The following is a 16,814-nucleotide window of genomic DNA, read 5'->3' on the forward strand; positions in this document are numbered from 1 at the left end:
TACGATTTTTTTTTGTTTCAGTTTCTTAACATCTTGGTTTTTCGATTTTTAGATTTCTCAATTTATCATGTTTTCGATTTTTCAAATTTTCGATTATTTTAATTTTTTATTTCTTTTATCAGTCTTAATATCATACAATGTATCGAAAAATACCATAACAATTGTCACTAAAAACATTTAAAATTTCATACAAAGTAGAACACAATGTTTCGAAAACATAAAAATAACTACGTTTTCTCAAAAAAAATCCATTGGATTATTACGACTTCAACAATATTGTTAATTTAGAACCTTTTGCTAAAATAAAACACATTTAAAGAATTAATGTGACTTGTGATATTATACTTGTAAATAAAACCATCTAAATATGTACCACAAATGTTAACTTATTCGTTATAAAATCCGACCAAACAACTATTTCCCGCAGAAATTATAGTCCAAACCAACCAAATCGCTTCTGAACGCTTCGAGTCGACACTCGCCTAAGCAAGCTCTGGTCTCTAGATCAAACAAGTTTTCAGGCGACGAAATGACATACCTTCTAAGAAAAGAGAGGGCGGGGCAAGTAGCTGCTAAAATAAGACATAAATAAACACTTCAAGTTTCTATTACTGAGTGCTGAAGGACATTTTATCCCGTTAGTTATGCGTTTTAAATATATTTTACATTGTCCGACGGCGCAGGGGCTGCGGGGGTGTTAATTATGCCGCTGGTTTTTACTTTTCAGAGGTTCTCACATAGCGAAAATCGTAAAATCAAATTTTATAATTTTTTTAAACAGCTGAATTTGTCGTCTTTATTTAATTATGATCAAATAAGAATAATAATCATATTAAAAAAAATATTTTGTTCCATTGTGGATTAATTATTAATTTTTGTATTGTTTCATTTTTCTCAATTCTACTTTTCGGTTTTTTAGTAGGTATTTCGGATTGTTAGTCGGATTGTTAGTCTAGTCAAACATTCTTTGGTTGTTCGTTTTTGCTATAAAATTAACCATACGATTTTCTCCATTTGGAATCTACAGAGTAATTCTACGTAGGTAGGTGGTGTCTTGAATGAAAACCGTTATTATCCTAACCCCATTTTTTTTTTACACCAAAAATCTTTCTAGACAACGTGGTCGGTTGAGTTTTCGTACTATGTTGCCAGTTGGATGGTTTTTTAATTTTTGAACATATTGCTGTGGGGTAACAAGGTTGTGAATAAAAATTTGCAAATAGCATATTTTTATTTATCGTGTACTAAGTATCTTTTACAACTATTTTCCTTTGTTTCTAACTAGATTTTCCATTTTCAATAGATATTTAAATTTTGTAAACATTGTGAAGTATGTCTACAGTTAACCTAAAACTTAATCGATGACAGATGACAGTTACAGTGTCAATTATAAACAACAGTATGGATGAATAAAACACATGCGTTTTCTGCTACGCCAATTTGATGACTTTTTCAATTAAGCACCCATTACTTTGCTTTCAGACAAAGATGTCGTATCCAGTTATCTCAAAAGACAGAGCTTTTGTTGTAGTAAAAATATATCTTACACTGTGATATATAACTGTATTAAAAGTAAAGAATTCAAATTTAGTTGAATGAGCGTTTGTACTTCTAAGCTGATCGCCTTTTGCATGCTCTATAACATACTTGCTTTAGAATCTCGTTCGAAGTGAACACGTTAAAGGAATGAAAATGAATTGAAACGTCGTTTTTATTACTTCATCGAATGCCCATGTAGTTCGTCGCAAATTGATTGAAAATGGTAAGGGCTTCGGTTGCTTCAGCAGATTAGAACTGTAGAATTTGTGTAAAATTAATTATCGTTATTGGCCTTTAAGGGAATATTAGACTCTGAAAAAGCGAATTTTAATGTCTTGAAATCAATTCAAATTAATTGTAACCAGTTAATTGTTAAAAAAATGGCAAAATGTGTCCGCAAAAAATACATTATAGGTTGCATATCTAAAAAAAAGAGTATAAAGTATGATAAGTGTTCGAGCTTGTGATTATTATGCCGCGTCTGGACGGGGATATGAAACGACATAGCAGTGGAATTTTGCAGTGTAATGGCTCACACAACGAGCCATTTCATCCAGCATGCGCTACTTTAAAGATAAGAATCTAAAATGGTTTTGTTATAAGTGCTCTATCAATAGCATAGATATAATCGTGCTTTTCTAACAACATGAAAAATAGAGCCAAGACCTTGAAGACAATAAGAAATGGATCGAACAACGACGTAAACAGAGGCAGAAATCTAGTAAAAGTTTTGAGCTACGTGGAATAGCTACTAATGAAAATGGAGGACTCAGTCCTGGCAAGGAACGTCCATGTTTACGTCAGCAGTTTTGCACAAATAAATCCGACATAATGTAGTACTTCCAAAACAAATTCCGCTTGTCGCAGCTCGAGGTTGAAAAATTTCGAAACGAGAGGGAGACCTTTTTTTAAAAATTACCTACTGTTGATTAAGTTTCACTTCCAGAATTAAATTATGCTTAAGTGTCCTAAAGGCATGTCAAGTGTTTACTAAAGGAACACACAGTCCTCTGAAATTTGTCAAGAACAGTTTCTGAAAATTAAAATGACTAATCAGTAAAATGCCTGGCGTTGTAACATGTTTTTAACAATCAAATATGGCTGAAATTATGTGTTCAAATAAACAGGATTCGTTCAAATGAAATTAAGGCAATTCATTTAGAAAATTATGTTCTAGGGACACTTCAAACAAATTGAACGATTCTCATGGAGACGTAGCAATTTTTTTTCACAGATTGTGTTGTCGTTCTGGAACTTCTATCAATAATAAGTTTTCTGCCTAAGGTAGGTAATTTACCCATTTATTAATTAAAAATGTATATAAAATGAGCTGGGTGTTTGAATTTTAAATTTCAACAACGCGTTTCAGTATTTTTTTCTTTTCAAACAAATGTGTACATTTATTAAACAAATAGCTTCTGGCACAAAGTTAATTCTGGCTTAGCTAATGTATAAAAGTTCAACGACACTCTTTTGTTGAAATTTGTGCGCTATATTGTTTGTGATATTTCTACAATTAATAAACCATAATGTAGAAAACACTTTTGCTGTTTTTTTCCTATTTCTAACCCATCAGATAAGGACACATTTTATGAAGTTTGTTTTATCATCATGTGTCAACCTAAATATAAACTTTACGAGTCAGTTTTAGTAATTTCGTTTTAGTGCTACATAGTGCCTATGATTATCACGTCATAGGTGGCAGACCACAAAATAATTGACCGCTTTATATCGAATTACGTCATTGAAATTCGCGTAACAATGAATTCAGTGTGTCTTTTTTTTGGATAAGGTCGTCACTTATGAGGTTTTTTACTTTTATTGTCGCTGAACTTAAAAGTGGTGTTTTTTGTCAAAATGTTGAATCGAAATAGACCTCTATTAACGCAAGTAAACAAGAATATGGTTAAATTTCCAGACGAAAACCTTGTTGACCTTTCGTTAGTTTTGCACACTGGACGTATTTTAGGTAGATTTGTGACAGTGGGAAGTGTAAACAAAGGAAAATCGATAAGAATAATTAATGTTAGTGATGAAGTTGTTGAAGACCTTAAGGCTAGGTTAGAATTGTCTCAGTAAATCATCAACCAAGAAAATGAGCTTGCAATAAATTGTCTAGATGAAATTGCATTTTCATTCATATCGAATAATGGTGAAATAACTGTCCAGAACACCCATAATAAAGATGTAATGTTGGATTTAACATAATTTTTGACGAAGTATCGAAAATATTATTTACTCTCTTACTAACCAAAGGTCAAGTAGGTAAAATAAATTGAGTAGAACGTCTTTTTGCATGTATTATTGACAACCAATTTATCTATTAATTAAAAAAGATTTAAAATACAATTTCCCGATTTCATTTTAGGAGGATTATGTTGAGTCTTTTTAATAATTCTCCTCTGCGACAGATGGATTCAAAGTTTGTGGTAAATTTTTGATAACGATCGATCTGCGAGGAATTTGCTGCATATTCTCAACAGCGAAATATCTCCAAGGTCTAGCAACAAGCTAATCCCCCGATCAATATGATCCTAAAACAACAAAGGGTTCTTGAAAAGGTAGCAAATCTATAACTTGACAATCTGCTCCGTTTTAACACGCTTACGTCTGATGGAACTCTAAGCTTCAAACTGAATTACTTAATCACGAAACTTTTACCATCGACTCAGAATATAAATTTAAATTAGTTGTTCCGAATGAAATAACAAAGTGCAAAGAGATTTGCGACAAGGGTAAGAAAGAAATAATTTCGGATTTAGATGCAGATTATGCAATGAAAAATTTTCGCAACCGAATTGAATTCGTTTGTGCACTTTGGAGTGTAACAATTTATAAGTGATTCGAATGATAAATGGCACGTCAATCCTGCAGCGGAAACACTTTTCCGAGTAGCAGGAAATCACGTGATAGAGCTACACATACACTCACAAAAAGGACATGCTCCTCGTTTTTTCTTTTGTCGTAAATAAACTACTTGTCGCCGCGTTTCTTCCTCGAAGGGAATAATCTTAAAGGAACTCACCTAAATTGATCCCGGGAATTTAACGTTTCTTGTTTAATCGATAGGATGACAGGACCTAAATCTTCGTCGTTGGTGAAGTAGTTCCAGTGTTCGGTACCGTAGAAATATTTCTCGTAGGTTTCTTGTTCCACGCTGGTAAGCTCGAACCCTTGATTCTTCTCCCATTGTTCTTCGATGGTGGTTTTCTTACGAGGGGATGAGGAGTCGTCCTCTTCGTCGTCTTCGTAGAGGTCATTGCAACCTAAGTTTTTGTTATATATCAGAAGTTTTGCGAGCATGCGAATTTTTTTATATTCATAAATCAAAACACAAAGGATTACTCAGTCGATAAATCTTTGAATGATTTATTAAATCGGTTTTCCAAGGTTTTTAACTTTGTTTCGACTATAAATATTGTGTTTTAAGCTCCGCGTACAAATTTATGGAGCCGCTATATTATTCAGGTTTTAGTTGGCCCCAACGCATATTCTGAAACAATGTTACCAGACATTTATTGGTGGGTTTATATTCGGTAGGTGTTATTAAATATGAATTTAGTCGATATGTAACCACAAGGGAAAAATTTATATCATAATTAAATACATATCTACATATTTTATGATAGTTAGTTAATTCTGATACATATTGCTACATTACCAACACTGTAACTAACTATATTTAAATTTGTGTATAAAACGGTTTCATAGGAATTGTTATTCTCGTCTCTGTCTTCACCGTTTGCATATTTTAAGGGTGCAGGTATGGATTGAAATTGGAACTGTGTAAATTAGATTCCACAATTTAAATAGGAAATACTTAGCAAAGTTTTGAGGTGACGCTTTAAATTTTTGGTGGGGATGATTTTCCAGACTTTCTGACCACAGAAATAAATTTTTATCTGAAATTAAACGAAATTAAATATCTAAAATTTGGTATATTAAAATGAGCCGTGTAATAAAAATTGCAGTGGTTTCGTTGCTGTCATCAACGGACACCCTTCAAGTAAAAAAAATGGAATTCTCTTTTATATTAAAACATGTCGTGAATTATTTACTTTAAATTAACTTACTTTGAACAAGTTATGAATTTCTAAGAGTTTTCACATTGCCAACGATTCTAAACATTTGAAATTACATGATTAAATAAATAAAAACGCTGTGTATTTCCCATACACATAAACGTATGCAAATTGAACATTAAAATTTATGCCGTCGGCCCTATCCTATGTCATATAAAATGAATGGATGATGTGTTTTTAGAATTAATAAATATAGAAGTCAAAACGACCAAAAAAAGCTACCATAAGCCACCAGTGCTGTGATGGATTGCATTATTTAAATATGTAATACAGTTACCGGCAAAGGTCGTAAAGAGGGTTTATTAATAAATTCTAGTTCTGCATTATTAAAGAAATAGTGGTGATACATGCAAATAAATATTATGATGTTCCGTAAACACGAATTAATATGCATTGTTCTGCATAAATTTGCAAAATTGTAGGAAAATATTTTGCATTCCGTCCCTATCAATAGGACGCTCCAGGAATTTCATAATTCGCTAACAACACAAATTCATACATAGTAGATCAATCAGAACGCATTTGGTACGATGCATTACTTGATTTCTGCCCCGATCACGCCCACTGGGTGGATGAAATTGATTCAAATTAATACGGATAGTAATAATTAATTGCATCGCATGAATATTTTCACTATCTAGTGGAGTGCAAAGTGAATACTAATTAAGTTCTATTGATAAAAACAATATAAACGAAGGGAAGCTAATTCAGGCATAACAGAAAAAAATTACTTCTATGAACTACACATGCATAAGTCATTTTGTCCAGTTGATAAAATTTTTTAAAGAGTTTTGTGCAATAAAATATGAAAAACTTAGTAAAATCTGTTGTTGCCATAATTAGTCATTTATCAGTGTCATAACTTCATAGGTGAACAAAATGCGTTATTATAGTGTTCAAAATAAGAATGTAAGTTGAGTGACGGCGAAAACATGTAAACGTACCAAACGTGCCAGTGTTGCGATCACGTGTCATGATTACACTGTTATTGGTCGGTTATGCAATGACAGTGACAAATTAGATGAGTAAGAATGTTATGCAAATACTAAAAAAAAATGAGATTAGCTTGCATTAAATTATAAGTTTTTGTCTCGCAGATGACTATCGCAAATCAGCAGTGAACTTGGACAAAAGTGAATTAATTATTCAAAGAGGGGTGATATAAAACATTAGGATAGCGTGATCAATACAGGATATTATATTTCGTATTTTTGTGTTTTATTAATTAAATGCCTGGACTAAATTTACACTGTAAAAATACATATGTATTTATTTCTGCTTGTAAAATAATTTAGAGAAAAAAAATCTCTAGTGACTTTTGAAATTTATAAAATAATGTTGGCAACACCAAGGCGTTCTTTGTTCAGTTTGACAGTTACGGTCAAATAACTCTCAATAAAATGCTACTATCATAATTATTAAAATAAATTTCATGTCCTATATAAATCCTGCATTTGAAAGTTAAAATCATCCCCATTAACAACTTAATGATGTCTCCTCATCATTTTGTGCAGTACACGTATCTATTTTTTCTAAAATAATACCTATACTCTGTACTTGTAGTTATGAATCCGTCTTCATTTTGTCACAATTACTTTATCAAAATTTTTATGGCCAATATTTTTCAGGTGTTTCATGTAGCCGATGCATACAATACTTCGTGGGCGAGTTCATTAATTGGGGATTATCGGACTTGTACTCTGGCTCTTCCAATTTAATCCTTATCGAATCTTTTTGTTTACGCTCTGACTGATTTTACCAATATTTTTCAAGTTATTGTCATAGAATAAATGAAACTCAAATGTAAAATCATATTTTATAATTTTTTAGAAAACAAAAATGGGATTTATTCGATTGTATTTAAGGGGCGAAGGAAGTTCTGCCTAAATAACTTTAGGACATTTTCTTTTAAATTATGGATAAACGATCAGATGCATCAAAACTGACTGAGAGAGTTGGTATTCCCTGTTTTTGCCGTTAAGTTTGTGGAACTTCTGACAGATTTGTGTAAGGTTATGGCATAATTAATCCAGTGGCACGGCAAAAAAGCTGCTTCACACTCACCCCTAAATTTAGGAAAGTGTTCTACAATAATAGATGTAATTTAAATTTTATATCCTCTTTACGGTTTACGAATCCGTGTTGAGTTTTTACCTTAGACGTCAAGATTTTTGGAAATTAACATTTTCCAATTTATAGTTATTGGAAGCATGTTAAATTGTTAGTCAAAATTTATCCGTTCATGCCCCCCAGGAATTGATGATGTCATCTTACAACTTATTTTTATTTAAATGTTAAAAAGTAGAATGGTTCTGAACTTTGAAATTTTTCGGCTTTTCGATTTCTCTATTTTTCAACTTAATATGTTTCAATTTTTGAATATTTTAATTTTGGGCTTTTTCAATTTTTACATTCCTTAAATTTTCGATTTCTCGAGTTTTTTATTTTTCAATTTCTCAATTTTCCTATGTTTCAATGATACAATTTCTCAATTTTTGTCCTCTTCATTTTTACGATTTTATTTTTCGATTTGACGTTGTTAAATTCTCAGTTTTCCGATTTCTGAAGTAATCTTTTTTTCCCATTTCGCGACTTTCCATAGTTTCCATTTTTCACTTCTTCAGTTCTTCAATTTTTCGATTTTTCAGGCTTCTGATTTTTCAATTTTTTAAGCTTACGATTTTTCAACTTTGCTTTTTTAGTTTTTCGATGTTCCAATTTTTTAATTTCTTGGATATTTCTTTCAGTTTTGGGAACTTCAATATTTAGATTTTTCGGCTTTTCGATTTTTGGACTCCTGGATTTTTTGATATCTGGATTTTTTACTTTTTGGAATTTCAATTTTTCGTTAGACTTCGATTTTTCAATTTATCAACTTAACAATGTTTTAATTCTTCAATTTTTAAAATTCTAAGTTTTTCGATTTCTCGGGTTTTCAGCTCTTCTTTATTTAAATTTTCCAATTTTCTGAATTTTTTAATTTTCGATTTTCCAATTTTTTTTTTACAATTCTTTGATTTTTGAATTTTTTGATTTCTCGATTTATCAAATTCAGATGTTTCCATGTTTTGATTGTTCAATTTTTCGATTCATCAATTTTTCAATTTTTAACTTTTCTTTTATGCTATCGACTCGTTAATTTCTCGATCCTCTGATTTTTAGATTCTTCGATGTCTCAGTTTTTGAATTTGTCGATATTTTGATTTTTGGATTTCTCAGTTTTTCGACTTTTTACTTTTGGGGTTTTCAATTTTTTAGTTATCCGATTTTTCAATTTTTTAAATTCTGAGGTTTCGATTTCTCAATTTGTTGATTTTTCAGTTATACTATATTTAAATTTTAGATTTTCGAATTTTTGTTTTATGATGTTTGGATTTCCCAATTTTTCAATATTGTGATATTTTAATTGTTCAATTTTAGCTTTTTCGATTTCTCGATTTCTCGATTTTTCGATTTTTCAGTTCTTCAGTATTTCCATTTTTCAATTTTTCAAATTTTGACGTTTCTAAATTTTCACTTTTCCGATTTCTCAATTAATCTATTTTTGATTTTCCCATTTCTCGACTTTTCAAAGTTTCGATTTTTCGATTTCTCAATTTTGCAATTTTTTTGTTTTGCAATTTTTGGATATTTCTTTCAGTTTTGGGATTTTTCAATATTTTGATTCTTCGACTTTTCGATTTTTCGATTTCTGGATTTTTCGAGTTTTCGATTTTTTATTTTTTGGATTTTCAGTTTTTCGTTTTTTAAACTTAGATTTTTCAATTTTTCGACTATTCTATATTTAGATTTCTCGATTTTTCAATTTCTGGAATTTTCAGTTCTTTATTTTAAATTTTCAACTTTTTGAATTTTTAAATTTTCGAGTTTTCAATTTTTTGAGATCTCGATTTATCGAGATTCGGATGTTACGATACGATGTTTTGAATGTTCAATCTCTCGATTTATTAATTCTGCCATTTTAAATTTTTTGATTTTTTTTGGAAAATCGAAAAATTAAAAAATAAATTGGAAAATCGAAAATTTAAAAATTCCGAAAATTGAAAAATTGAAATATAGAAGAAATTAAACTGAAGAAATCGAAAAACCTAAAATTTTAAAAATTGAAAAGCTAAAATATTGAAAAGTTGAAAATTGAGAAATTGAAGTATAAAACGAAAAATTGAAAAATCCAAAGTTTTAAAAACGAAAAATTGAAAATCTAAAATGTAAAAAGTCGAGAAATCGAAAAATCCAGAACTCAAAAAATCGAAAAGTCGAAATTCTAAAAAAATCGCAAAACTGAAATATCGAAAAATTGAAATATTTTTCAGTTTTTCGACATTTCAGTTTCGATAGTTCAGTTTTTTTTTTGTTGAAGAAAAATTGAAGAATCGAAAAACTGAAAAATCACAAAATTGAACGAATTATCCAAAAATTGCGAAATTAAATAAAAAATTGAAAAATTGAGAAATCGAAAAGTCAAATAAGCAAAATCCAAAAATCATAAACCAAAAAATCGAAAAACTGAAAAATCAAAAACCTTGAAAACCGAAAAATTGAAGAACTGAAGAATTGAAAAATCGAAACTTTGGGAAGTCGAGAAATGGGAAAATACGAAATAGATTAATTGAGAAATCGGAAAACTGAAAATTCAGGAACCCCCAAATTTGAAAAATTAAGAAATATTGAAGAACTGAAAAATCGAAAAATCGAAAAATCTAAAATTTAAATCATTTAAAAATTAAAATATCGTAAAATTAAAAATGGAGAAATCCAAACATCAAAAAATTAAAAAAATTTAAAAATCCAAAACTGAAAAATCAACAAATCCAGAAATCGAAACTCGAAAGTTTAAAAAAATTGGAAAATTGAAAAATTGGATAATTGAAAAATCGGGTAATTCAAAAATCGAAACAACGAAAAATCAAAAAGCCAAAAAGTAAAAAATTGAAAAATCGACCAATCGAAAAATTGAAACATCGAAAAATTCAAAACCTGAGACGTCAAGAAATCGAAAAATCAAAAGATCGAGAAATCGAGGAGTCGAAAAGTCAAGAAGTCGAAAAATCGAAAAATTGAGAAAGTATGGAAAATAAATAACCACCAAAATTGTGTCTAAAATTATGTAAAAATTAATACAAAATACATAGACCACAATCCTTCCAAAACATAAAAATAACTACACTTTCCCGAAAATAATCTATTGCAAGATTATGGTTCCACTAGTATTGCTAATTTAGGACGTTTTGTTAGTGTCAAACACAATGAAAGAATTAATTATTAGTTACACAAAAAAATTGTTGCATGTCAAAATCGAGTGAAACATGTGAGATGTGATATTAGAAATTCTGAACGCTTAGAGTCGACATTGGCCTGAGTGCACTCCGGTCTGTGGATCAAATTAGTTCTCAGGCGACGAAATCTAAAATGCGAAACATTAAATTTGTCAACTAATATTTTTTGCCAAACAAAGAAATCTAAAAAAACGCCACTTTTTGACCACTTAACAAATCAAATTACCCTAGTTCAGGTTTACCAACTATTACTATATATATTGTTGAATATTGAATTTTTTTCAATTTCAATTTCAAAAGTTTACATACCTTGATAAAAGAGTAGCAGCATAATATTTAGGATAACTGTGAGGTGACGTCATGGCAGTCGGTTTTGTATCTTTATGTCTTCTTTACGTTTTATGATCCCTAGAGTACGAGTATGTAAAAATCTATATAGATCTACCGCTTTTATCTCTCGGTCTGTGTAGATGGAAAACGCTTACCAAAATTTGTTTAATCAACACCTACAACAATTTGGTGACGTCTCTTTAAATTTTTTTGGTAAACACCATTTAAATTTTATAAATTAACATACTCTTCGACTTGTGGTTTATGAATCTTCTTTGAGTTCGAATTCAAATTTTTGCAGAAAAATCCAATTTTATAACAATCTTTATATTAGTATAAGCGGCATGGGAATGATATCTCGACGGCATAGAATCTAGCAACTTTGACTTAAGGGCGAAGATTGTGCATTCCTGGAGCTTTATTTATTTCGTAAGTTGTGACTGGTATTACAAAAAAAATACATTTTATAATTTTTCGAAGAAATTGGATTGGTTGGACTTATTCAGGAGCCAGAGAAGTTCTTTCTAAATAATCTAGACCAATTTTTGATGACAAATTTTCACTTTTTTTCCAAAATTCTAAATACGTACCGTAAAAAATAAGGGCGGATTTACCTAGCAATATTTTGCGGTAACGTCATCACATTGTTAGAGGAAATAAACAAATAAACTTTGGTTAGTGTTAAAAAACCATCTACACGACAGTTTTCAATTACACCCATAATTTCAGACTAATCGGTCCAGTAGTTTTGGAGATTACGTGTCTGATAAATAAAAATTCAAATCTTAGCACTAATGTATATTTATTAGTGATAAGGATCGTTTGATAAATTATGCATATCTATCGAATTCGTCGAGAATTTAACGATCTGGAAACAACTTTACAAATTTTTCACATAAAATGTATGTATTCAAAGTATTTGGGTAAACCTTAAAAAAAAATTGGTCTCAAAAATTTTCAAGTAATAATCCATAAACATGATTTAAAATTTTAAGTGCTGCTATTCTGACGTAATTCTCACATTTATGTTCGTAAACTACAGAACAGTTTGTTGATCACCATTTGTTTATGTTAAAAAAAAAACATTGTAACATTTACGCTGAAATTTGTATGTCGATGTGAAGTTATTCTCTTTAAAACATGTCAACACTAATAATAAAGTTGAAATTTCCACTCCGTCTATCGAGTACGACTGTTAGGTAATCATTTGTCTTTTATAATTTTGTACATGTAAAGACCTGCTGCCATCCTTTCAGCCTGTCTTTGCGCAGCAAAGTAATTTGTGGAGCTTAGGTCGTGATCTTTAGGAAAACTCTGTTAGGCAAGTCGCTGAGATTAAATTTAAATATTTATATATTTCTGCGAAAGAGTAAAGTCTTGCTTAAAGAAATAAGCGCCGAGTAAAACACGAAATATGACTGAAATCATTATTCAACTAGAGGAGCCCGACGTAAAATGGAATACTTTAGCTCGACTGAGCACGTGCTCAGCTGAACATCGTGTGAAAATAGTTGCTCATTAACCCTACACCGATTAAAACGTTTTTTAAGTTATTACTCACTGCGATCTCGTCTTCTTGACGCGTGTCCATTTTCTTGATCGGTGCCGTCGGTGTGATCCTCTTCGTCACCTTCTTGAATTTCATGGTCGGACTCACTTTCATCCCATATCGTATCCGAAGTGATTTTTTGTCTTGAACACTCTATCCAGTAACCTGGAGTGGGAATGAAGTTGTGGGGGAATTCTTCGCAAAATTCATCTGGAATGATAACAATTACTTGAACAGGACTCGAACTAATTAACAGCTTTCGAGAATAATGACAATAATTAATATAACAATTTGGCGAGGAGATGGTGCTTCTTGGAAACTGCAGCGATGATTTGGTGTACAGTCCGCTCACTGTAAGGTAGAACACCAAACGAGCTAAATGTAGCTTGGTGTTCAAACTTAGAGTGACCCGACTATACACACTGTACAGCTTCTTGAATCCCTCGCTGACATTTCTGTTGCAATAAATCTTCCACTAGTGCATGTTATTCTAATGAAATACATGCACGTAAATAGGGTCTGTGCAGACTACATGCAACTGAAAAATCTCTAAAGCTAGTTACACAGAATTTCACTCACTTCAGTATAAAAATTTTTTTTAATTTCGCTTTTTGGCAACACCAAAAGTATCTCTACCAAACAGCTAAAAAGAAAATCACCAACAGGCGGAGACACGGAACCGCGAAATGCGCATTTTCGTGTTCCGTCACATCGTTGTGGTAGTAAAACTAGCATTCCAAGGCTGGACTCGTTACGGTAGCTGCAATCTATTAAATTCCGAATGTTGTGATGTATTTTACATCGTTTCAGATACGTTTACTGATATCTCGACAACTGATCAATACTTTCAACGAGATTACCTCATTTTGCCGCTTTTATAGGGCGGAGATATCCGATAGGAAGATTTCCTGGCATTTAAGTTACAAACACAATCTATACTTTATTGGTTTGTATTTGCCGCTTTTTGCTCCATACGTTAAACTGCGGGGAACTGACAAAAGGAACAGATAAAAGATGTTTACCTTTTGTAGACGATAGCAAACAGTCTGCTGAAATAGCCAGTCGCTTAAAAAAGGAATCACAATTTATTTAGACACAATGTTTCAATGTACCGATTTTTCGTGTTTGCAGTGTTAAATGATTGCACTTTTGTGGTCTAAAAAAGTCCTATTCGACGGAATAAAGGCTTTGTTATGACGAAATGTCATGAAAGTACCACTTTAATGACGACTCATTTTATTATATGAAAATAAAAAAAATCGGTGTTGCGGGGATAATTACGCTCTCTACTTAATGTAATACAATTATTCTAATATTAGGAATTTTGGAAATATACCGGGCTCTTGCACTAAGTAAGGTGATACTATAGTTGATATAGATGACTCAAGACGTCATACAGAAATTATGGAATCACTCTTATTATCAGTTGCAAAAGAATGTTGTCCTTTCTATGGACACAATATTGATAAGTATGGCAAGTAGGTTATGAAGAAAAATCAGTTCCATGAGATCCCTGAAATAGCAAATGCTTCTCAAGCTCGAAAATTGGAAGTCATATACAGGACATAGTTTTCACAATCATTGGCAAATATGCTTGTTGAACAGGAAAAAACGAACCAGAATGTTATAAAGAATCCTGATCTGTCAGCTATAGTGAGAACTAGGTTCATCCGGATTCGGAAAATTTCATAATAAATATGAACACAAAAATTTTAGAGTGAACAAAAACTTAGTTAGCGATTAATAACGTTACTACGCGTTAAAAAGGGTCAAATTTCCTGGTGGGCCTCAAAACAGTCTTACATTTTTCACAGAATGTTACAATTACAAATGCTATAAATAGACCTAAAAATATAACAGACCCATAAAAAAGTATATATGAAATAAGAGCATCTTTTTACTTTCAGAGCGTATACTCAGTGCAAAACAATAGGTCTCTCGTTTCCGTTCGTCTGTCTGTCTGTCTGTCGTTAAAAAACTGTGGATTTCTAAATATTTTGATTATTATTCCAGCGGATCCATATAGAAACCGCTGACCTTGAGATTTTTACAAAAAATTAAAAAAAATAAACGCTTCAACGTCAGATTTAACCTGTTTTCGTAAAAAAAAATGATAAAGCACGTTATACCTAATAGTTATTATAAAGAAAAAACGAAATGAGGGGTGAAATGCACTATTTTACTTTCGATTAATTTGTCCCTGTTTTTGGTATTATATAATTTTATAAGATATTTTTAGTGGGTTTGTTGGTTTTTTCTTTGAAATATAAACACTTGTTTTTAATTTTATTGAGATTAGAATTTATGATATTTTTAACCACTCCTGTGTGATGTGTGATTCATGAATCCGTGTCGAATGTTCACCCTAGAATATTCAGATTTTTGGGGAAAGAATCAAAATTGTATAACAACCTTTTACAATTGAACTTTGAAAATCTAATGCTCTGAAAAGTTGCAACCTTTTTAACATTATCGTAAGAATGGTAAATCGTTAATCAAAATTTTTTCCTTTATGGCCTCATAAAAATTGATGACGTCATTTTCTAATCATCCAGAACAAATGTTCCTTAAATTTTATAGAATTAAGTACATATTCCATGTATATGTAATTGAGAATCCGTGTTGAGTTTTTACCCTAGACATCGAGATTTTTGAAAAAAATTAAAATTATATTTTACAATTTAACTTTAAAACTGCAAAAGTGAATCAAGTGAACTATTGCAAATATTTTAAGGTTATATGAAAGATGATAAATCGTTAATGAAAACTTGTTCGTTTAAGGCCTTCCTATAAAATTATGACGTCATCTTAGAATTCTGCCACACAAATGTTCTTTAAATTGAAAAAATAACATAAATTCCTGCTTGTGTAATTTATGAATTTTTGGAAAAAATCAGCATTGTATAACAGTACTTTACAATTTAAATTTGAAATTACAAAAACCGAATATTTTAAGATAATTTGAAACATGGTAAATGGTGAATCAAAAATTGTATGTTTTCTTATATTTTTGCCGAATTTCTTCAAATTTATGAGTATTTTTGGGAAAAAACTAAGCATGAATTAGTCAACCAAATTTCAGTTTCTTTTAACCCCTGATGCTTGTAATCTGAACGTGCTAATAGTCGAATTCGGTACCTTTTTTCCCGTTAGTTATCTGCTTTAAATATATTTCGTTTTTAGAGACCTGGGGGTTGCGGGGATGTTAATTACGCCACTTTATAGGGGTTAGCAATATTAGGAAACCGCAAAATTGATTTAGAATTTTTTAAAGAACCGGAATTTGTCGGACTATCCTTCAAAGTTCTGTCAAAATAACGTTTCATAATTTTTTTACTAGCTTTGTTTTTCTTGGTAGCGTCATCAAAATTCCAAAAACAACATCATTTTTTCATTCTCTCCCGTTGCCGTCTGTCTATCTGTCGTTTGTCGTCTGTGTCGATTTTTGTCAGACAGAAACCACTGGATCGATAGTTGTTAAATCTGATATGTATGTTAGAAATATAGTGTAGATGGTTAAATGCTAAACAAAATTTTTTTGATCATCACCGCGATCAATTTATTTTAAATTTGATTTTTGCGCTTGTGGGTTATGAATCTAGACACCCAGATTAAAAAAAATCAAAATTGTATAATATCTGCGTTTTAATTTTGAAACCGAATGCCCTGAAATTTTGCAAACGTTTTAAGGTTATTGTACGCATGGTAAGTCTTTTATCCTTTCCCAAAAAATTGATAGCGTCATCTTACAATTTGGTCAAATATATGTGATTTTATGGTTTATGAATGTGTGTTAAGTTTTTACACTACACATCCAAATTTTTGAAAAAAAAAAAATCAACATTGTATAACATTTTATAATTTAACTTTGGAAGCGAAAATCCGATTGGTTGGAAGCTTTAGGGTCGAACTTTTATATTTTAGTATTGATGACTAGTATAAATTTAAAAATTGCTCTCATGTTATTAGTCAGAAGTCCCTAAAGTACAATTAAACAAATCTAGTCTGAGCCATCGTGTGCTTTCTGAATGTTCCTCT

General features: G+C 30.9%; 1 protein-coding gene across 3 annotated transcripts in view; it reads right to left on the reverse strand.

Annotated features, from left to right (window-relative positions):
• Positions 1 to 16,814, reverse strand: part of Rsh (radish) — a 324,789-nt gene that overhangs the window by 37,505 nt on the left and 270,470 nt on the right. For all 3 annotated transcript variants that reach the window (XM_064055372.1, XM_064055367.1, XM_064055362.1), the window contains 2 exons: positions 12,789 to 12,986; positions 4,565 to 4,805 (listed from right to left, as the gene is read on the reverse strand). In XM_064055372.1, coding sequence (XP_063911442.1) covers positions 4,565 to 4,805; positions 12,789 to 12,986 — 439 coding nt within the window. The remainder of the gene's footprint in view (positions 1 to 4,564; positions 4,806 to 12,788; positions 12,987 to 16,814) is intronic.

The sequence above is a fragment of the Zophobas morio genome, unplaced genomic scaffold, assembly GCF_036711695.1.
Source record: "Zophobas morio isolate AGI-343-1 ecotype UQ-CSIRO unplaced genomic scaffold, CSIRO_AGI_Zmor_V1 ptg000002l, whole genome shotgun sequence".
NCBI classification, from domain to species: domain Eukaryota; kingdom Metazoa; phylum Arthropoda; class Insecta; order Coleoptera; family Tenebrionidae; genus Zophobas; species Zophobas morio.